We start from the raw sequence: 23,375 nt of genomic DNA, 5'->3' as shown, positions 1-23,375 counted from the left end.
TAGGTTAAATTCATAAAAATGAGTTTCATAATTGATGATATGCGACGCGTTTTATTGATAAAAACAAAAGCTCGACATGACGGAGTTTGTGATCATTATAGTCGTGTATTCATGCCCAAAATAATGTGCTTTTTTTCATTAATGATTGGCGTGAACTGGTATTTTGATAAGCTTACCTGCATTATCCCGAAAACACTTTCAGGATCGCAACAGTTTATAACTGATGTGTGCTGGATAAATGGTTTTTATATTTACGAGAATTTGACGACTTCAATGACGTCATATTACGGGATTCCTAAAAATATTAATGAAGATGGTATATCTATAACCGGAATTTTATGCGAAACAAGTTATGATGAAGGTTGCATTCCAATGGTAAAGTTTTACTACCTCCAGTATCAGTGGTTCCCCTTTTTCTTGGCTTCTTTTGTAATTCTCTACATTATACCTCATCTTGGATTTAAGTTTATAAATGCAGATCTAGTAAGTAAGCATAAAGTATCTTCGAGTGTTTTAAATAAACGTTAATATTTTAGTGCAATTAAACTTTTACTAAAATATTAGCGCAAGTTAGCACTTGCGTTAGATATTTAAATATATATAAGCAGCCGTGGTACAGTGGTTAGAGTTCTGAGTAAGAACCTAAAGATTCGTAATTCGACCAACCTAACAATTCGATGCCAGGTCTAACCCTATAAGCGACATTGGTAAGGAAGGAGGCGTGAGCTTCCTGGTTAAATGCTCCCGTGATAAGACTGATGCTCTGTGATTAAACTGATAGGTCTTCTTGGAGTACCTTAATAACTAAATATATATATATATATATATATATATATATATATATATATATATATATATATATATATATATATATATATATATATATAGTATCGGACAAAACGAGTGCAACCAAGTAATGCTAATTTAGCTTCTTCATGTAAAAGTGCTGCATTTTTTCAATTTAGAGAAATAACTATGTAACTGTTTAGAGACAAAGTTCTTCAAGTTTTATTCATCACAAAGTTCATTATTTGTACACGAAAATTAATAAATTAATCAAAAGTATTAAAAAAAGTTGATTTCCTTTTGGGCAACTCGACAAAAAGTTGACCAAGCTGTATTTCGCTATCAATATTTCGTGGCGAATCCTTCGTTGTCGATCACAGCCTTGCATCTTCGAGGCATAGATTCGATCAGGTGATCAATGAAACTTTGTGGAATCGCTGCCCAGGCCTTTTGGATTTGTTCAAACAGTTGATCCTTATTACAAACACCTTCACGATTAATTCTGCGGTTGACGATCTCCCACAGGTTCTCGATAGGGTTGAGATTCGGAGATTGAGGCGGCTAATCCATTACCGATAGGTGGTTGTCTTGAAACCAATGCTTGACTACTTTTGCAGTGTGTTTCGGATTGTTGTCTTGCTGAAAAACCCATTTTATTGGCATATTCCATTCAGCATGAGGTAACATAACATCTTTCAGGATATTTTTATACATGAAACGGTCCATTATTCCATCGTTTCGATGTATTGGACCAAGACCGTTAGGAGAAAAACACCCCCAGACCATTACATTGCCTCCACCATGCTTCACGGTCTCATGGCAGTAACGTAAATCGAGGTGTTTTTCGGCCGGTCGACGTACTCGGCAAATGCCATCGCTCCCAATAGTGTTGAACTTCGATTCATCACTGAACAGGACAGTTCGCCATTTCTGCACATTCCAGTCAATATGAGATGTAGCAAACAGGAGTCTTTTCTTCTGGTTTTTTAGTGAAATCAGCAGTTTCTTTGCAGGGCGTCGAGAAAACAATCCGGCTTCAACAGCACATAGTTGGAACATAGTCTTGATACGGTCCATTTTTTCACGCGGTATTTATCACAAATACTTCTTTGTGACATTCCATTTACGTAATCGCCAATAATTTTCTTTCTTAGTTCCAATCCAAGACTGGCGGAAGCCATTTTTGCACTTGAAGTCATAAAAATAATAAAAATAAATAATCACACTTCTCAAGGCTTACCTTGTTACATTTACCTTGTGATGATACAATAATGCTCTGTGGAACACAACGTCTTGGTTGGATGTGGACTGTATTGATGTAATGAAACACTTGTTGTATTTCACTTCTTGTATTGATGTTCTTTGATAAAACACTTTGATAAAACTCACTTCGATAAACTGTCTTGATAATACTGACTGATTGACTTCCATATACTGACTGAATTACATGTCGATTTACATGTCTCTTATATAGTAAAATGAACCTATGTGAACCTGTTCTGGAAGATTCTAGATGCTTCTTTTCGATGCTTCTGGAAGCCTCTGGATGCGTCTGGATGCTTCTGAATGTTTCTGGATATTTCTGGATGTTTCCAGATGCTTCTTCTGGAAACTTCTGGATACTTCCTTTAATTATTAAAAAACTTCCGTGACGTTGACACGGACCAGACTTAAGAAAATGAAACAAACCAAAAAAGTTGCACTTGTTTTGTCCGCTGCAAAATGGCACTTGTCAACGAAATTCTGCCTGTGTGCTGTCACCTATCAGCTGATTGCTCATGTCATGGCATGCTAAGACTCCAGACTCCTGAACTGTTTGCTGTGGTAGTATAGTTCGTTTCGTTTTTAAGACATGTAAAATTAGGAACACTTTTTAGCATTGTTCGATGTTGGTTGCAAATGTTTTGTCCAATACTGTATATATATATATATATATATATATATATATATATATATATATATATATATATATATATATATATATACATATATATATATATATATATACATATATATATATATATATATATATATATATATATATATATATATATATATATATATATATATATATTTATATATATATATACATATATATATATATATATATATATATATATATATATATATATATATATATATATATATAAATATATATATATATATATACATATATATATATATATATATATATATATATATATATATATATATATATATATATATATATATATATATATATATATATAATATATATATATATATATATATATATATATATATATATATATATATATATATATATATATATTTATATAGGGAATGGATCCATTTTTTGGTGTTTGACATAGCAAACTTGCGGATATGAAGCAAACTCCAAACATTTATATGTTTATACTTAAGTCAAATAAGGATGCTTTCGCTAAAAATTGTGATGATTAGAGTCTGGAAACAAAAAAATTCTAGAATTTTGGCTACAACTGCCCTAAACTTTAGAGAAATAAGTTGATAAAATATTTTTTTATTCAGTTGATAAAATATTTTTTGTACTCGTTTTATAGTATTGCAAATGCTATTCTAGTTTATTTTTGTTTTTTAAATTCTATCCAGGCTGCGATTCCACATTTAAGCTTGCAGGTATTTTATTGCCTGGCAAAGTTGTATTGTTATTTACATTTGTATTTCTACTAATCAATCTTGTCTTCAACTTTTTTTTTTCCAAAACTAACTTTAACTTTTATTTTCAGATTACTCTAAAGAACGCGGTCAGAATTCATTCTTGTGACGAGATCTTTGATAGTTACTTTAACTTGAAGCAAAATACACCCACGCAAATGTTTATCAAAGTTTTTGGTAGCATAGGAGTTAAGATTGCGTATATTTTTTCAAATGTTGGTACATTTTATGCAATTGATCATTCTCTTAACAAAAAATATCTAAACTACGCGAGCAATTGGCTTTCTTGGACCTACAAAAACAATTCAGCGATGTTTGACTATTCAATTCACAGACAGTCATTTCGAGCAGGTGAAGTATTACTTCCAAACTATGGACTTTGTGATGTTCAAATTTTATTTTCGGATATGATAGAATCCGGTACAAACAAATACAGTATTATTTGCGAGTACTCTACGCATGTTCTTTACCATTACGTTTTGATACTGTTATGGTTTTTAATTGTGTTTGGGATTACATTTTCAATCATTGGACTTATAAATCAGACTGGGAACTATTTTTTAATGATTTATATATTCCCAAGAAAATGGAAAAATAAAGAAATATTTAATGTGATATTCCTTAGAGAAAAAGAATATTTAAGTTATATTCACTCGCAAAACGTTGTTTTGTATGAATCGTTGGTAGACAAATTGCGTCTAGAAAGGTTGAAGATAACTGAAGAAGAAGGAAATAACTCGTTAGTCATAGAAATATTAAACAAAAAAGTAATTGAAATTCGGATCAAGGTTGAAAGTATTCTTCATAAACAAACATTTGATATTAATGAACCAACACTCGGTATTAAAAAAAAAACAAAATTTCGAAATAACTTTCAAATTGAAGAACTTCATTAAAGTTCTTTCCTATTGAACTATTTGTTTAGTTAACAGAAAATCTTAAATATTACCAGTCTAACAGACTCTAAATTATCAAAGTTAAAAGAAATACTTATATCATGTTTACATTAAAATATGTTAAAGTTTACTTGACAAAAACTCTGTATTTTACTTATTTACTACAGTTTATTTTACTTTTGCATTTATTTAATATATAGTGGGTTGTTACACAAGTAGCTTACCAATATACAAAAATATAAACTTTTTAGACAAAGAACAGAGCTAGATCGTCATATGCATTTTTAATGTTGAAAAAATGTTGACTAGCTACTAGTCGAATACTTAAAGCACTCACCACAAATGATAACCAATAAAGATCTCGATACAGGTTTACAAGTGGTCTATTAAAACAATTATTGAGTAGCTGAATGCTTCAGCACTAAATTACTTCCAACAGAGAGGTGCTGCAATACTAAATGTTTAAAAAGGTCAAAAATTTTAAGTTAACTGATTTAAGTTCTTTGTTTAAGTTATGAGTAGAACTAATGTAAGAAGATGTAAAAAGATCTAGAGCAAAAGTTTATAAAAAAATATTTTTTTTGTTTCATGTACAGAACAAAGTGCTGATTGAGCCTAACGCTAAATTTTGCCAACTAAGTGGATATAGACTACTACTACTACTACTACTACTACTACTACTACTACTACTACTACTACTACTACTACTACTACTACTACTACTACTACTACTACTACTACTACTACTACTACTACTACTACTACTACTACTACTACTACTACTACTACTAATACTACTACTACTACTACTACTACTACTACTACTACTACTACTACTACTACTACTACTACTACTACTACTACTACTACTACTACTACTACTACTACTACTACTACTACTACTACTACTACTACTACTACTATTACTAATATTTTTTTGCTTATAAAAACTTTTTTAACCTAATGAAACCAATTACTCTATCCCTCAATAAAAGTTATAATTAATTTAAAAAAGATTTCATATTCTTGTTCATTTCTTTATTAAAATGTTGTTTCCAAGTAAAAGTTGTAAATCTTTTAATCTTACCACAAGAATCCATATGAAACACAAATAGATGAGCTTTGACATTGGTTTTGATGAGTTTGACATTGGTAGCAACATTTAATTATTAGTCTAAATAAATAGTCAATAATAATTCCCAAAACTTTGATTAGAACTCAAACCCGTTGATTTTTTTTTTTATGAATACAATTTGAAATTACCTAGCTTTTTATTCCCACACATTAAACAGAGCTACTCCTAAACCTTGCTTGGTGGAGCTTTTCATCACCATTTGTTAAGTGAAATCGTTACCTTTTATAACCGTAGTTTATATGAAAACTGTTTTGAAACAAAAGAATGTTAATGATAGTAAGAGTCTTTTATAAAATAATCATAATTATCATAAATTATATCAACAGTAAATTTTCTTAATACAATTATTACAATTGTATTTTATTCTTAACAATAACTTATGAAATTATTTTAGAATATAACAATTTTAACGTGTTGTAAGCATTAATTAAACAGATTTCCAATCAAAGTAATCATTTAATTATTGAATTAAAACTTAAGGTAATCAGTGGTCACACTGAAGATAAAAAAAATAATAAAATGAAATTCTTGTTTGTTATTAAATTTTGAATTTAAAGTTAAACAAAATTCGAATAGAAAAATTTTGAAATAACCCGACAACTAGTAAACCCTTTTGCCAAAACAAAAGATCTGTATTTTATTATCTGACTTGCGTAATTCTTTGTTAAACACTTTAATAAAACTAGATTAATATTATCTAGTATAAAATCTAAAAAGATTAAGCAGAACTAAGTAAAATTATTTTAGAAAAGTTGAAAGAAATTTCAAAAAGTTTAAATTGAGTAAAAAAAAACCCTATAAATTTGTAAAAGCCAAAAATATCTACACAAAAACCAAACTCAAAAACAGTCTTTTTTGTGTAAAAAAAAACGCGAGCAAAAAAAATAAATCTTTATATTCAGAGAAACGTAATGTTATTTGAAACCTGCTAATTAAAGGCATTTTTCTAGGACATAGTTGAAGGATTTGTCTAGTTACGCTGCCATATGTATACATTTGTACCTCCAAAAACCTACCAAAAAAATTTCTTTGGGTATTGCCGTAAGCATAACCTGAAATTTATAGACGTGACATTCTATTAAATTTAACTAATATTTAAGGTTAGTTTGGATTTTATAACAATTTAAATAAAATTATCTAGAATATTAACTCTCTTTAAAATTTGCATAACCTATATCTATTTACAAAAGATTACAAAATGGTGTTTTTAAAAGAAACAAAATTTATTTAACATTGGATTTTAAATAAAGCAAAAATAAGTTTTAATTTGATCTAAAAAACTAAAAAAGTAAAAAATATTATCAAGAAAATTTTTTTTCATGTTTATCGAAAAATTTATCAATAAACAAACAAAAAAGGAACATAAAAAGCATTTTTTTTTTTTTCTCTATTTATAAACATTTTCAAACATTTTTATTTTTCTGTATTCTTTAATTTCTGATTCAAGCATTACATATCATTCTTTTTTTTGTATTTCACTTTGTACTTCACAGTATATTATAAAGTTTTATAATATAAAATATGTACTAAAACAAGAAAATGTAGTAAATTATATTCAAAGTAATTTTTTTTAATGTTTTTAAAAGTCAGTTATATTTTTTTAGAACATCGGAATCTTTTCATCTAAATACTTTCAAATTTAAACTTATGGTGATATATAGTGAGATTTTGATCTCTGTTTATTTGCGATAGTTGATTTTTCTGCAAAACACTTTTTATTAATGAATTACAAATTCATTAAAAAAAACTAAACCAGTAAATGAAAAATTCGTTTCTATGGCAGCAATTCGTCATCTTTTGTTTATACGTTCACAAGATGTTCAGGTTTTAAAACAAGAAACCTATTTTTTTGTCAAACTAAATTTTTGTCTGCGTTAACATATTGGCGATAAAAATAATTTTCATCAATGTTCAGATTGATTAAGCTATAACTTTTTTAAACAAGGATATTTTATTTGAAATCATTGTAAAGACTGAATACCTTTGATACATTTTTTTTCAAACTTAAGTTTCTAAATTGAAGATATTTAAAAATGGATTTCCTTTTAAACGATGTAAAGCACATTTTGTCAATACAAATTAAACCGCGTCACGACGGAATATTTGATCAATACAGTAGAATATTTATGCCTAAAATACTGTTGCTATCTTCAATTGCCGTTGGAGTGAATTGGTATGTCGATAAATTGACATGCACAAAATCCGAAAACATTGAGTTCTCAAGCGAATTTATAAACGAAGCCTGTTGGATAAACGGCTTCTATATATATAAAAATATGACAAATCGTATGACAACATATTACGGCATACCAGAAGATATAACAAAAGATGGTCTTAAAAAAGATGGCAGTTTGTGCACCGTTACTAGGGATTCAGTTTGCATCCGTATGGAAAAGTTGTATTATATTCAGTACCAATGGTTTCCATTTTTCATTGCTTCATTGATGATTTTATATTTTATTCCTCATACTGCTTTCAAGATTGTGAACACAGATTTGGTAAGTTTTTGAATATTGAGAGGAAAAAAAAAGTACAAATGATAATAAAAAACCATATAATGTATAGCCATATAAAAAAACCCGTTTAACATGTTACACAACGACAATTTCACGGTGTGTGAGTATGTGTGTGTGGGGAGGGGGGAAAATAGGGGTAGAGATGCCCCCCCCCCCCCTTAAAAAAAGAAGATGATTTTCAAGTTAGAGTCGATTTTATGAGGAACATCGTCGGCTTGTTTAGTATTTGAGCCATTTCAGTCGGGTGAATTTTAGTTTTGGACTTAATTTTTTTAGGAGCCAGCCGGTACTTTTCAAGTACCGACAGGCTCCCCTCTTGTATTTGTAGAACTGCCTTTGATGACACATATAAGATTTGTCGGGTGACGTCACTGTAAATAATTGGTTGCGAATTAGATTAATAATGTCATTTGAGCATGAGATATAGAAGGCATAGAAGTATATATTTAGTGACTGCTTTGGCTAAAATAGAACGTATCTTTTAAATGCATTAATTTCTTATTTCTAAATGAATTAAATTTTAAAATACTTTTTTTTAAGGCATCATAGGTATTAAATTCTAAATAAAAAAAATAATAATAAAGGTTTTATTGTTGCATTAAAAAAAAGGGGAAAATTTGCCAATAGCAATGCAAGTGTTATTATTCATTTATTTTTTTTATTTTTTTTGTTACTTCAATTTTCTTACATTATTTTTCATTGTTTTTTTTTTTTAAAGAAAATAAAGTAAGTAAAAAATGGAAAATATTTGAACGAAGATATTCCAATGTTTAAAACTTGATTGCACGACTCTATTTTTATAATGTTAAAAAGGCTTTAGAAAGGATAAAATTTACTTGTTTTTTATGTAAGCTTTTTTTGCAAATTTTTAAATTTTAGTTTAGTAATAATAATAAATAATTTATTTTTAACGATAATTGCAATAATTTGAGCTTAATTTAGCTTGATTGAAGAATACCACTATGTAACACAATTTTTGCTCCTAGCTTTTAGGTGTTATATTTCAATTGCTTATGTTTAAAGTATGTGAAAAAACGACTTCATTAAGCAAAAATTTTGCTTACACAACAACAGCACGAAGAAAACTCGTTTTTTTGTGAAAATAAAACAATTATATTTTCATTTTTATCATTATGATCAGGTTAAAACAAAAATTACACAAGAAATAGACAAGTCTGAAACCATAGACAAGTCGGAAATGCTTAGATTTTATAGATTTACAATTGTCCTGTGAATCACTCTCTTGTAGTAGCCTCCAAATGTAGCCCCCCTTGCTCCTCGGAGTAAGGGCCCATGTTTTCCTTGAATTTGTCGAGATCCTAATCAAGGATACGGACTTTCAGAGACATTCTGCATCCCATTTTGACGTGTTTCTTTTTGAGAGTCTGCACCAGCTTCACATAATTTTAAACTTTGTAATTACCTAGGAAGCCTTGAACAACTGCAACGAAAATGCTCTAAGCTCTCTCCATCCTTTTCAACAGTTTTGCAAAACCCTCACATTCTATGATCTTCTTGATCTGTGGTCTAACGAATATATCAGCCCCGACCATAGTCTCGGACAGCTTCGGAAAAAGATCTTGGAGGTATTGAAATGCTGCTGACTCCTTGTAAAGAGCAGTGACAAATTGTTTAATAAGACCTAACTTGATGTACAGCGTTGGCGTAAGCACTTTATGAGGTTCTATCAGCGGTTCCCACGTTGACTGAAGAAGTTGGAAAATCTTTGATGCCGCTTCCTCTGATCCGTGACTTGTACGCTCTCATCAACCAAGTTCCATTGTTTGAGTCTGGATATCAGACACCCGAGATGCCTAAATAAATTGTTTACGTCTTTCTGGTTAAGGAAGTACGGCTTTCTATCCCCAAATTCATCTGCGGAATCTAGTATATCTCCAGTATCTGCCTTGCTATCTGAGTAGCTGCTGTCTCCAGAAGACAGCCAACGCCGCATAAAAGGAGTTGGAACAGACAGATTGGGGCTGTGTAGTACTGAGGCAAATGTTGCCGATGCGACAATTTTTGGGTTTACCATGCATTATTAACAGTTGCTTGAAAAGGCCGTCAGTTTTCGCCAAATTTGCTTGGTAGCAAACTTCATGGCTTAATTCTCTCCTCTGTACCAACCTGTAACATAGCACATAATAATACATAAAAACTATAATAATTTGATAACAGGAAATTTCTAAATATGGAATAATTTTAAGATGGAACAATTTTAATATTTTAAATTTTTAATTTGCTCACAGTACATGACTTATGACAAAACTTTGAAAAATACAATTCATTGAAATCTAAACCATTGACATTTTATGAAAATAAATTAAAACACATCTAAGCAAAAAGCAATTGTTCAGTTTACCTTCAAATGTTTTTTTGCAGTATTCGCATGTGAAATGTGGTACCCAAGATTTGTCTTGGTCCGCGAACGGCACGCCGAAGCATGCCTTGTAGGCCTCGCACATTATATAATTTGCTTCCCCGGAATAATTTTTAGCTCTTGTTTTTATGAATTGTTCGCACACGTAGCAAAATGAATCAGCTGGGTGCAAAAACCTCTAAACGCCATATCAAATAAATAAATTCTCTTCAACTACAAATCGTTATCCTTGGAATCTTGGTCCAAGACACCTGTGCTTTTATTCATGTACAACTACTTTTGGACCGTTGAAGAACATTCTAGAAAGTTCTACGAGTTTCTCGAAAGTTCTGTAAGTTTCTAGAGTGTTAGAAGAGTTGTAGAAACATCTGAACAACTCTAACAATTCAGGAGTATTATAGGAGGAAGCTCGGCATTGAAAGCAAATCAAGAACTTTCTCGAAAACACGGGATTTTCCAAATTTCCTTGTCCTGAACACAGAAACAAAGTTTTGTGAAATAACAGCAATTTCCTATTGTTCCAGACCTAACGGGTTAAGAAAATACACTTTCGACCCAGGAACAAAACCAAAGTAAAAATTTGTTACATAGTGTAATTTAAGCAGTATTAACGCATTTAATATTTTGTGAGTAGCTTGCAACTAATTTAACTATTTAAAAAGATTTATTTCATTGTAATTAATTTCAGCGTTTTTTTGTTTTACAAGGATATACCGCGAGGTTAGAATTGTTTTGTTCTATCTCAACTTTTTTGAAAATTTGTGTTATTGATTGTGTTATGTACCTCAAAAAATTGTTTTTCTACTATATTGAAACCAATGTTGTAATAAAAAAAGTTACGGAGAAAGCATAATAAAAATCTTTTTATATGTCATCTCCTAAAGTTTTTATTTTTAGATCGTTTTATCTTAAAACTCTAAAATGTGAAGATAGAACAAGATAATTATAAATTCGCGATATTCAAATAACTCATCTAAATCATGTACTCATATAAATCATTAACAATAGCCGTTACTATTATTAACCTTAAACTTTATCGTACTTCGTCACACAACTTGTTTAAATTTTGGGAGAACAAGCTTCCGCTCTTTTTCTTAGATAACCATTCTTGTTTAACAGTTTCAAGTTTTGAAGATTTAAGTTTTTTTTATATTTTATAGATATCTCTAAAAAATGCAATCAAAACTCAATCAAGCGATGACGTGTTTTGCACTTATTTCAACAAAAGTCTGAACGCAACGTTACGCGTACGTTGCAAAATATTTATCAACTTTGCAATTAAAATTGCGTATATTTTTTCAAACGTCGGAACAATTCTCTTGATTGACTACATCTTAAACGGAGGGTACTTAAGCTACGCACGTAACTGGTTTCGATGGACTGAAAAAACTGGATCCTCAATGCTCGATTATTCAAAATATAGAAGCACATTCCGAGCAGGAGAAATACTACTTCCTAGCTTTGGGTTGTGTGATATCCAAGAGCAATGGATGGATAACACAAATTTAAAAAATAATAAACACAAGTTCATATGCGAGTTTTCAGCACACGTACTATATCATTATGTTTTAATTTTGTTATGGTTTTTTGTTGTTTTTGGCATAATCTCGTCAGCATTAGGGCTTTTTTATCATGCTACAACATATTTATTAATAATTTTGCCGTTTGCAAAACATAGCAAAAAAACTGGATCAGTTTTAAAAGCACTTACCTTAAGAGAGCAAGAGTACTTAGAATATATACACTCGCAGAATACACCGCTTTATGGTTTAATTATTAACAAATTGCGTCAAGAGAGATTTAAAGACAACAGCGATGTTTCTATAGAAATCTTAAAACAACAAGTACTTGAATTAAGCAACCAACTTCATAGAATAAATAGAGGATGAAATTTAATCGCTTTAAATCGCAGAGTAGAAGTACAGATAAAGAAGATGATGTAATGTTGAACTACCTGTTCCTTATTCTATATAAAATATGACATTGTTTTAAAAAGATTTTATGTAAATAACTGCTTAACGATTAATTATAAAATTTTCTTCAGTCTTTAATAGTTAACTAAATAATTCATTGCTATTGTTTGTTTCTTTTAATAAAATGTTTGTTTAGTTAGATTTTTGATTTAATTTGAAATGATAGTTGACAATTTAACATCAATGTAAAAATAAATAAACTGTAGTAATATTATTATATGTCTTTTTTTTTTTTAATTCATCTACATAGTTTTGTTAATGATAGCATAAACAGGTTTGAATAAATATGCTTCATTTATTTAAAGGAACTTTTAAACACTCACACAAATTGTTTTCACTCAAAACATAATTTGTGTGAACAATTTTCGTTGTGCATAAACCTTTTTTAATATAATTTTTTCCCCCGCTATAAATCTGGAGAACTGCAAAGATCAATAAAATAAAATATCTATTTTGTAAAAAAAAAAATGTAAATCCAAGTATACTCAAGAAAAACTCTCAAACTTTCAGCATGCGTTGTCATGTCAACTGCCATTTTGAAAAGTATTAAAAAAACTCTCAAACTTTCAACGTTGTCATGTCAACAGCCATTTTGAAAAGTATTAAAAATCAAATAAAAAAGTTTCTTCATAAAATTTTCCAAACTTCGTGTTTTTGACCATCCTAGGAAAATCTTTTAACCTTTTAAAAAACTAAATAATCAATTAACTGAATGAAATAAAATATTTAAAGAAATAGATCTAGAAATAGATATCTGAAAAAATAAAGCTATTTTAACTCATCAACATTGGAACCGGAATGTTCCCAAAGCTAAGCTGGAGTGTGGATAGTCTTGTCCCAATGTTGATGAAAATCAAATGTTGATGAAAACTAAATGATAAAAATTAAATTTCGAAAATTTTATAAAAATTAAATTTCAATGTTGATCAAGAGCCCACAAATTAGCCCACACATATAATATACAAAAACAAAAACATATGTTATTTTACGATTTATCACTACTTAAAAATAAATTTTTTTAATGAAGATATAACACAAACTTTATTTTTTGTACGTTTAGAATTTAAGCGGATTTATTGTGCTAAATCAATTGGTCAAATTTGCAAGACAAAATCAAAGAACGTCACCTTACTTTAATTGTCTATTGTTATAATTTTTATATCTTGCATTTATATATTATTGCAATATATATTATTTTATATTGCATTACTATATATTACACGTTTTTTTGGTTCTTTTTTTAAATAAAAAACATGTTTTTAAAAAACTAGTACTATAAGGCCCAAAATCTTAAGAAACTTTTAGTATTAAGTTACATTTCATCGAGAAACATATTTTATTAGGAGTTCGAGGAATATTTTTAAATTTATCACCTACATATCGCATCAATATAACACGACGTTAAAAAGCATTATTTACAACGGTGAACGACTGTTTAAATGAATATTTGATTTGCACTTGCGAAATTCTATTCGATTGCGAATGGAATACGTATATCATATTAACAAACATAAGAAACTTTCAGTACTAGTTAGGGAAAAAAAGGACTCCTAAAATAAGAAACATTCTAGTGCTTACCTATTTGTTTGGTTTCTTATGGATAAACACTACCTACAACCTACCTACAACTGTAAAAGTTTTTCCGAGTTAATGTCTCAATCGCGTCCGTTATTTTTCGTACTGCCCCTCTAAATATCGCACATACATAGTACCATCACATAATACACATTTTTATTGACAATTAGTATATTTTGTTTTCTAAATATAAATAAATATAATTTCATAAAATATTACCTTACATCGTTTAAATTGAATTACCTAATGAAATTCTCTCTTGATAGAAGACCTTGATAGATAAAAGTAATGTGGTGGGAATCGATTCCTCCGTTTTTAATTATCGGTGGCTCTTTATGGCTAGGTGGAACAATTGTTGGTGCAATAAATAAATTCCAGAATGGTGGACGGGTATGTTAAAAGCGACTGTTTTATTTTTAAGAAAATATTTGTTTTAATATATCAATTAGATATTTATTCAATTATCATTTCAATTGGGCGTTAATTATAAATTACAAGCTTTTACACTTTATACTCAATTTTATAGTTTCATATTTTTTATACTGCATTTTAAATTTAGTTCAATTTGTTTACTTGCATTTTTTTTAAACTTTATTTTATAGCCACTTCGAGTAAGACAAGATGATTTCGCAAAAATATTGACTGTTCGAGATATTGAGTTAACTGGCAACCACTATAAGCAACAGGTGTATTTTTATAAAAATATCAATATTGAATAATAAGAACACTAATAATAAAGTATGTAATTATAAATATACATATATGTTGCTTTTATTATTATTATTATTATTATTATTATTATTATTATTATTATTATTAATATTATTATATATATATAATATATATATATATATATATATATATATATATATGTATATATATATATATTTTATATATATATATATATAATATATATATATATATATATATATATATATATATATATATATATATATATATATATATATTAGGTATGTAGGCTGATTTTTTTAAATGAATCAAATACTAGAATGTTATATATTATTTGAAAGCCCGTCAGTATTTTAAATGTGAAAAAATTATGAGAATTGAACAATTTAACAAAAAGATATGTTTTTAGTAGCAAGTTTTTCATATATGGATTTGTTGATAAAAGTTTGGTCAAAAATATTTTTTTTTTACAAAATATTATAACTTTGTCTATTCTTATCTAAATGCCAATAACTTAGTATGAAATTATTGGTGTAAGAATAGGCTACAAAGTTTATTTGGTCTCCAGATATAGGACATACTAAGATGGGGGGAGGGTGTATTCAACCACCATCTTTTCACTAAATAAATGCAAAAAGTGAATAAAAAAAAAAATATCTCTTAACAACGTATACTAATGGTATATAAATTAAGTTTAAGGGAAGGGCAGGTACCAAAGCAATGTTTAACTTCCCCCTCTCTCCCCCCACCCCACCTTAATATCTAAAGTTCGCAAATTCATGAAAACAGAAATTAGGTACTAAAAGTGCAACATTTGGTAGAAAATTAGTGTAAAAAATTGAACAAATAGTTTTAAAGAATGATCAATCTTTTATTTGACAACATCTTACCATGAAAACATCAACAAAATTTTCGTGAGCAATAAAATCAATAAATAACATTGTAACCACACATAAAAGTAACATAAAAGTCATGGCAAACTTTTCTTTTTTTTCAAAAAAGAATCTTAGTTTATATATGCTTCTAAAAAGAAACACAACAAAAACTCATTTGTTTGATGCTACTAAAAAGGAAATGTGTCTTCAATTTTTTAGCCTATTTAGCTCCAGATCTTGCGATTTCCACGCGCACACACACACACATATATATGTGTATATGTATGTATGTATATATGTATATATATATATATATATATATATATATATATATATATATATATATATATATATATATATATATATAATTAGTAAAAAACACTTATCTAACTTTTATCTTCGACTTGAAGTTTCACCATTGCTGGATCATCAGGAAGAGTTCCTGAACTTTTTTGACATCATAAAATTATCTTTATTTTCTGTTTTATTTATAGAAATTAACTTTTTTAAACTACTGCAATAAAATGAACTACCACAAAACAAGTTTAATTTACTAATTAATAAAAACAAATCTAGAAGTGTTTTTTTGTAAATGTACGTATTGTGAAATGTTTATTTTGTTTCAATTTTTTTTGTTTTTTAATATTAAATAAATTATTATTAATTTTTATTATTAAATAAATTATTATTAATTTTTATTATTAAATAAATTATTAGATTTTTTTATTGTCATTTAACATAAATTAATTTCTTTCTTTTTTCTATATTTGTATAAATGAATTAAAATTTGTTAATTTTTTTTTCATTATTTCAAATTGTGGCTTTGCAAATAAAAATAATTTTATACTTTTAAAAAATTAAACAAAAATATTAAATATTATATTAAAAAACAAACAATATATTAAAAAAAAAAAGTTAATTACTTTTCCAGCACTTTTTTTACTGACAAACCAAGATTTAAGTTTCTAAGTACCATTTATTAAAAAATATATACAATTACGCTTTTACAAATAACTTAAACGTACTCTTTATAAACATTTTTTGATTCAGTGTTTTAACATGTTTACAAGGAATTTAAATAACTTTTTTAATCAAAATTTTAAAGAAATTTCTGTTTTCATTTTTTTGATATTGCACAATCTGTTAATTATGTAAAGCTGATGTAACTATTATAAAATATTATTTTTCTAAACTATTTTTTTCTTGCAATGTCTTCGTTTATATTTATAAGAAAAATATAAACGAAGTTTATATTTTTCTTATAAATATAGACATTAATATAGATCTTATAAATATAGACATAAATGAAGACATTTCAAGAGTTATATTGCTTCAAGCAAACCTTCCCAGGAAACTCGTGCCGTTTTTTTGTTTTGTATGTCCATTAGGGTGTCACAAAATTATATATAAAAATAAATTGTACACATTAAATTCTTTGTCTATACTCTTATAGAAGACCATTATTGAAATTTATTTAGTGTATTGAAAAAAGGTTTAAGTGCTTACTGTAGAAATTAAAAAAATGGATTTTATTAAGTGTTCTGAACTTTTCTTAACTTAATTATTTCCGCTGCATCAAAATGAAAACTTCTAACAATTCTAATAGCTGTTGTTTTTCAGTTTAAAAGACACCTGTTTAAAAGACATCTGTAATTTTTTTAAAAAAAAACTGTTAGCTTTGTATTAGGATATGGTGGTAACTGATCAACTAGTAGTATATTAACAAACTTCTCTTGATCACTATTCCAAATATTAGGAAATTTTAAAAACAATATATATTGATGTTTTTTTAAAATATCGATAATTGGGTGCTAGTGTCAAAAATTTAAGTACTAACATTGATAAATTGGGTACTTTTTTTTTTTTTTTTGGACTAACAGCTATTTTCAAATTATTGATTTTTTAATATACTTTTTCTTATTTAAAATACTTTTTAAATAAGAAAAACTTTTGAATATATCAACTTTGAAAGCAGCAATCTTGATTACGTTTTTTTAATTTTAGGAAACATAAACAAACGTAAACCAATCATTTTTTTCTAATTAAAAAACAACTAATCGAATTGTTACTCTTGACAAAAGAATTTTTTGTGTAGTTTAGTTTTTAAATTATAAAAAAATAAATACTGATAACAATTTCTTATCACAAATGGAGAAAAAAAAGATCACTAAAATAAAACAAATCAAAGTATAATTTTAATTTAAACTCACCACGACTGCTTTACCTTCTCAGAAGTCCAATATCTGATTTTCCTCAATATCAACGAATCTTCCAACAAATAGAAAAAATCTACGATATTATCAGTATGTTATTACAGAAAAAAGTAAAAGGCTCAAGTATACTCACGAAAATTTTTCATGCGAGACAAAGAGTTGGAGTAGGATGACAAAGATTTCTGTTATGAAAATATAGAGATGTGCTGTCTTAGAAAAATTGATAATATTTGGAAATATGCTGGCTTTTTTATTTAAAATTTATTTAACTAAATAAATTGCACATACAATTATTTGAAATACAAGTTATCTAACCTGGAACACAGTTACCAAAAAAAAGCACACAAGTATCAGTTTAAAGAATTCCTTGAAAATTTATTTGGTATTTCTCAAAACAACATAGAAGCAAAAATAAAATCAAATAAGATATGCCAAGATTGAATGCTGTAATAACAGAAGGTTTGGCTTTTCTTCAAGATCAGAAAACATTGAGGAGAAGTGTGATAAGTGAAAAGCATGACATTAATATGAAACAAAGAATTGAAAGGAGAATTAGAAGGTATGAAAGAATTTGATCTTATGAAGAAAAATGCAGAGTTAATGAAAGTTTTAGATTAGATTGTAAAATTGGTTTAGAAATGGATAAAGTGATCTCTCATGACTCAGATGAATCTGAGGAATCAGGTAAATTATATCTTAATCTTCAATTCAAAAATTTTGAAATAATTATTTTTAATAATGGTTCAACTTTTATTCACATTATAAATTATTAATGTTTTTTGTTACTTAGGTTCTGCTGCTCACCAGTCTTCAGTTGCTAATGATAGTGATTTCGATTTTCCAGAAAGCGATTAAAATCAGCTTCCAACACACACAAAGGTAAAGCGTTAAAACCCCTCTAAGTCCGGCTGTTCAAAAATAGCAATAAAGTTTGACAGAGAGAAGCTTCTATTAGCTAAAACACCTGTTAGTGTTAGATTTTGAGTTAGCATTCGCTCACAATGTTTCTAGGAGCTGTTATTAAAGCTTTAGGGGAAATGTTCATGATTTAAATATATCTAGAACTTCAATAGCTAGAAGTAGATTTAAGTATATCGAAGATTATTTGTATTAAAACAAAAAATAATGTTTATATAGAGAAAAAAAATCTTTTTTAATTTAGGAGCCACCATCAGATCAAGCTACTATAAAGAAATATTGGGAAAGAAATTGATCTTGCACTTTGACAGTAAGTTGGTAAAAGAAATCGAGGAATAGTTAAAAATTACATTTATAAAGGAAAGGATTGCTATATCTGTTACCAGATCTAAATTTAATACAAAAGATGATCACCTACTTGGAATTAAAGCTGTAGAAAGCACTAAAAGAAAAGACCAAGCTATTTTGTTCAAAACATTTTAGAGTATTTTGAAATAAAAGATTAATTGGAGTCTGTACTGATACCGATTAAGTAATACTGGTAGAGTAAATGGAGCTGTAATAATAATTAATAGAATTCTTAATTAGCGTTTGTTTTGGTTTATGTGTCGTCACCACATATATGAACTCCATGTATCAACACCAAATATATGAACTCATGCAATACAAGCTATCTCTAAAGTTAAATCTAAGGGTCCAAGCAAATCTATGTACATAGCTTTCCGAATACACTCGGAAATTTCTCATGAATCTGTAAACTTGAGAACTTCAGAACTGAAAAAGTTTGATTGGAACAACTTTAAAGTAGGTAGCAAGCTTTACATCTTGATACTAGCAGCTAAAGATTATGCAAAGTATTTGTTGGAGAATAAAAATTTTCCAAGAAATGATTATAATCAGCTTGTAAAATATTTGGCTTTTTATCTTGTCATCAAATCTGATAAGCTTAAAGAATTTAAAGCAAGATTTATAGCTGATGCGTTGTATATTCTTACACTATAAATGATGTCCGCTGTTGTAAACTTTTTACCTGATGAAAATATAAAAACGAAATAGAAATGTATGCCTTTATTGTTGCTGTTTGTTATGCTCCGTGGTACTTCAAGTCTAGAAACACTAAGCACGCTTTACTTTATGATTTTAATGCTTTTAAAGCAAATTTAATGCCAATGTTGGCAATGCTTTGACTAAAAGTTTTCATAAACATTCATGGTGTTTTTCTCCAGGGTTAGTTGTTTATACTAGTTGACTCTCACTTGGCAATGTTTGTTAAGTATCAGATTTTGAAGTTAATAATTTCCTTTTCAGTTCCAGAGCTAGAATAAATATATATGGAAAAAATTAATCTTGTTTTAATCTTACCAAACAGCAAGCTTTCAGAGTTTGTTGATAGCTGGCTTTTATTTATACATCTAGGAGTTATAAATCAAGTAAAAGATTGGGTTCATTCTCATTCCAGCTTCTCAAAAACTGAATCATAAAGTGTTTTTGAAAATTTTGTTAAAGAACTTAGCGTAACTAACAACAGTGCTGAAAGAAACATTGGCTTAATAAACGACTTTTTTTAATGTTCTCAAAAAGAAGAATAGCTTCAAAATATACTATTGGTAGCGAGAGAGGAGAGAAAAGAAAGTAACAAAGAAAGTGACTCGAAAAGGACTTATAAAAATTTAAAGCATTCTATATGATAATATTGAGATATGTTTATTATTAAAAGAATTATTCAGTCAGTTATTTTATTTTATTTTCTAGCTAAAAAAAGGAATATTTAGGAATTTTACAGTAAACACTTAAAATGATCTGAGAGTAATTTTTTAGTATTTATCTTCTACCTTAGTATAGATAAAGAATTTTGGGTCTATAAGAGAAGTTTATAATAAAAAGTTTTTTTTACATATCTTTGGAACACCCTAATGTAGCATGAGTTTTTTTAGACAACTTGGTCACAGTCATTTGCAAGTTTTTTTAATATCAAGCGGTGGGATTTGAATCACAGATTTGAAGCTAAATGTACGTATACAGTGTTTCACAGGAAGACATTTGCACACAATTATATGAGTTCGCACACAATTATATGAGTACACAAAAAAAACTTTGTTTTGGCGATTTGACCATGGCTTTTGACATATTTTCAATATTTAAAAATGAGCTAAAAAAACTTACTTAAACTTATCTAAAAAAAACTTTAAAAAAGAAAAAAAATCTTAATGAAAGAGACAATAAAAGAAACACTTAACTTAAGCAAAAACACAATATATATATATGTATATATATATATATATATATATATATATATATATATATATATATATATATATATATATATATATATATATATAAATATATATATATATATATATATATATATATATAATTATATATTTATATATATATATATATATATATATATATATTAATTATATATATATATATATATATATATATATATATATATATATATATATATATATATATATATATATATATATATATATATATATATATATATATATATATATTATATATATATAACCCAACTAAAACAAAACTTAACAAACTAAAATGCTTAGTTTATTTAAATCATGTTTTTAATTACATTCGGAATAATTTTTTATCTTTATTAACGTTTAAAACATTAATAAACATTAATAAACAAAGAACAATTTACTTTTAATGATTTTTAAAAAAATACATACACTTGATTTAAATGATAGTATTTTTTTTTTACTAATTTAAAAGTATCAGTTTCTATGTAAATGTAAACAAGTAAATAATTTGCATTAAAAAACATTTTGTTTCATTTTTTTTTTAACATTTGTACTTTTTTTTTTTTAATTTGTTTCAAAAGATTAACATTAATCATAAAAAATACATAATTATATAAATAAATAAAAAACAACAGTTTGTTATTAATACTTAATATAAAAATTAATTTGAAGTGTTTTTTTACTTCATTAAAATGTATTTCGATAATATAAAAGCATTAAAGATCAAACTTATTTAATTGTTAACAGGCTTTCAAAATAAAAAATTTTTTTTTAACAATTTTTTTTTTACCTTTAAAAATGTATTAACTTCAATTAATCTTATATTAAAGTTCATTAAAAAGCTTTTGTTGTTGTAGAAAGTCATCGTTTATAAAAACAACATGATTTTTTCTTTTTTAATAACGTTTATTATAAAAAGTGCATACTTAAATAATTTTTATAATATAAATTAAAAAAATTATATACAACTATCAATTATACTTAAAAAAAAATCATTATCAGTAAATTGTTACTTTATTTAAAAGCGTTTCGCTAATATAAAAATGTTTGTAAAGAAGTTTTGGTTTATTTCACTTAAGGTATAGTTTAGAATATTTTTCATTTAGCGCGTTTTTAAAATGTTTTTTAAAATAGCTGCGGTCAAATTGTCAAAACAAAATGTGATTTGCCTGGTCATATAATGACGTGCGGTCCCACATCTTCCTGTGAAACACTGGTATACTTATGAACAAATAAATGTAATTATATAATAAAAAAAGTTATACATAAAAGTATACGCATACATTACATAGACGTTTTCATATAGGGACAATATATACTTGTCACATTAAAATTATACATATGTATTTTACAAACAGATTACAATTTATATTTTCGCTTTCCTTTATAAAAACATAAATAAAATATAGGAAAATCATTCTTTTTAAAGTCGACTTGAAACTTTTTTTTTGCTTTGCCTTATCCAATTTTGTTGCTGAAAATAACAATCACTCTAAAGAAACAAAAACAAAAACAGTACACAAATTATTTAAATTAATAATTTTTTAAAATTCTTTTCCATTTAAATTTATTTTAATTTCCCATTTTGTTAGTTTTGCTTTCTTTGTTTTAGAAATTTAGTTTTTTCCACAATGCTTAATTATAAAAAAAACTTGCAAACCGTGTGACCAAGTTTAAAAGAACCAATTTGCGAGGTAATATCAAATGTAATTGTCATTCAAACTTTTTTACATAATTATCATTCAAACTTCATCAGTGGTTTTTATAAAGTTACATCTTTTATCTTACCGCTTAATCATTATCTTTAAAATTGTTTAAATATTAAAAATTGATAAAAAGTGTCTCGACTGAAATGGCTTACCGCTTACGTAAATGGTGTGCCGCTTTATACTTTAAAGCAAAGCATGATATATATATATATATATATATATTTTTGTTATGTTTATTTGCCTCCCTAAGGCCAAAAAGGCCACTACAGTCAAGGAGGCTACTTGATTGTGGTTTCAACCCTCTCTTAACTTTATAACTGCAAAACACAAACCTTGAAAAACAAGGCTGCTATGTGTAGAAGCAATTTGAGTGCAGTACAACCAGGGACATGATGGGGATTGAACTCGAACTTCTCGTTTATGAAGTAATCGCTCTACTACTACACCACACTATATACTATATATATATATATATATATATATATATATATATATATATATATATATATAATATATATATATATATATATATATATATATATATATATATATATGTATATATATACATACACATATATATTTGTTTATATTATATATAAACTAAATGATAATTGATTTTTTTAGGCACCCTGATTGGTATTATGAGACTTGGATTTGATTGTAAATTATCAAATAGCAATATAGTAAATTCTGAAATTTGACTATTTTTTGTGTTTTAAAAGCATTTTCTATATTACATTATTTTAAGACCACTCTTGTATTAATA

At 27.0% G+C, this 23,375-nt stretch overlaps 2 protein-coding genes and 1 long non-coding RNA gene across 3 annotated transcripts; all 3 read left to right on the top strand.

The window, feature by feature from the left end:
* Window positions 1–4,535, top strand: LOC105849405 (uncharacterized). The gene is made up of 2 exons (XM_065788365.1): window positions 1–483; window positions 3,534–4,535. Exons 1-2 carry the CDS (start codon window positions 19–21, stop codon window positions 4,356–4,358), a joined length of 1,290 nt encoding a protein of 429 aa, XP_065644437.1. The 5' UTR covers window positions 1–18; the 3' UTR covers window positions 4,359–4,535.
* Window positions 4,536–7,347: 2,812 nt separating this feature from the next.
* LOC105849403 (innexin inx3) lies at window positions 7,348–12,579 on the top strand. Its single transcript, XM_065788364.1, has 2 exons — window positions 7,348–7,991; window positions 11,550–12,579. The coding sequence occupies exons 1-2, from the start codon at window positions 7,527–7,529 to the stop codon at window positions 12,276–12,278; spliced, it is 1,194 nt and encodes a 397-aa protein (XP_065644436.1). The 5' UTR covers window positions 7,348–7,526; the 3' UTR covers window positions 12,279–12,579.
* Window positions 12,580–14,184: 1,605 nt separating this feature from the next.
* Window positions 14,185–23,305, top strand: LOC105849404 (uncharacterized). The gene is made up of 3 exons (XR_010635530.1): window positions 14,185–14,327; window positions 14,540–14,623; window positions 23,234–23,305. It is a non-coding gene; the product is annotated as an uncharacterized LOC105849404 (long non-coding RNA).
* Window positions 23,306–23,375: the final 70 nt, after the last annotated feature.

Source organism: Hydra vulgaris, chromosome 01, assembly GCF_038396675.1.
Source record: "Hydra vulgaris chromosome 01, alternate assembly HydraT2T_AEP".
NCBI classification, from domain to species: Eukaryota; Metazoa; Cnidaria; class Hydrozoa; order Anthoathecata; family Hydridae; genus Hydra; species Hydra vulgaris.
This window is presented reverse-complemented; position numbering and strand designations above follow the sequence as displayed.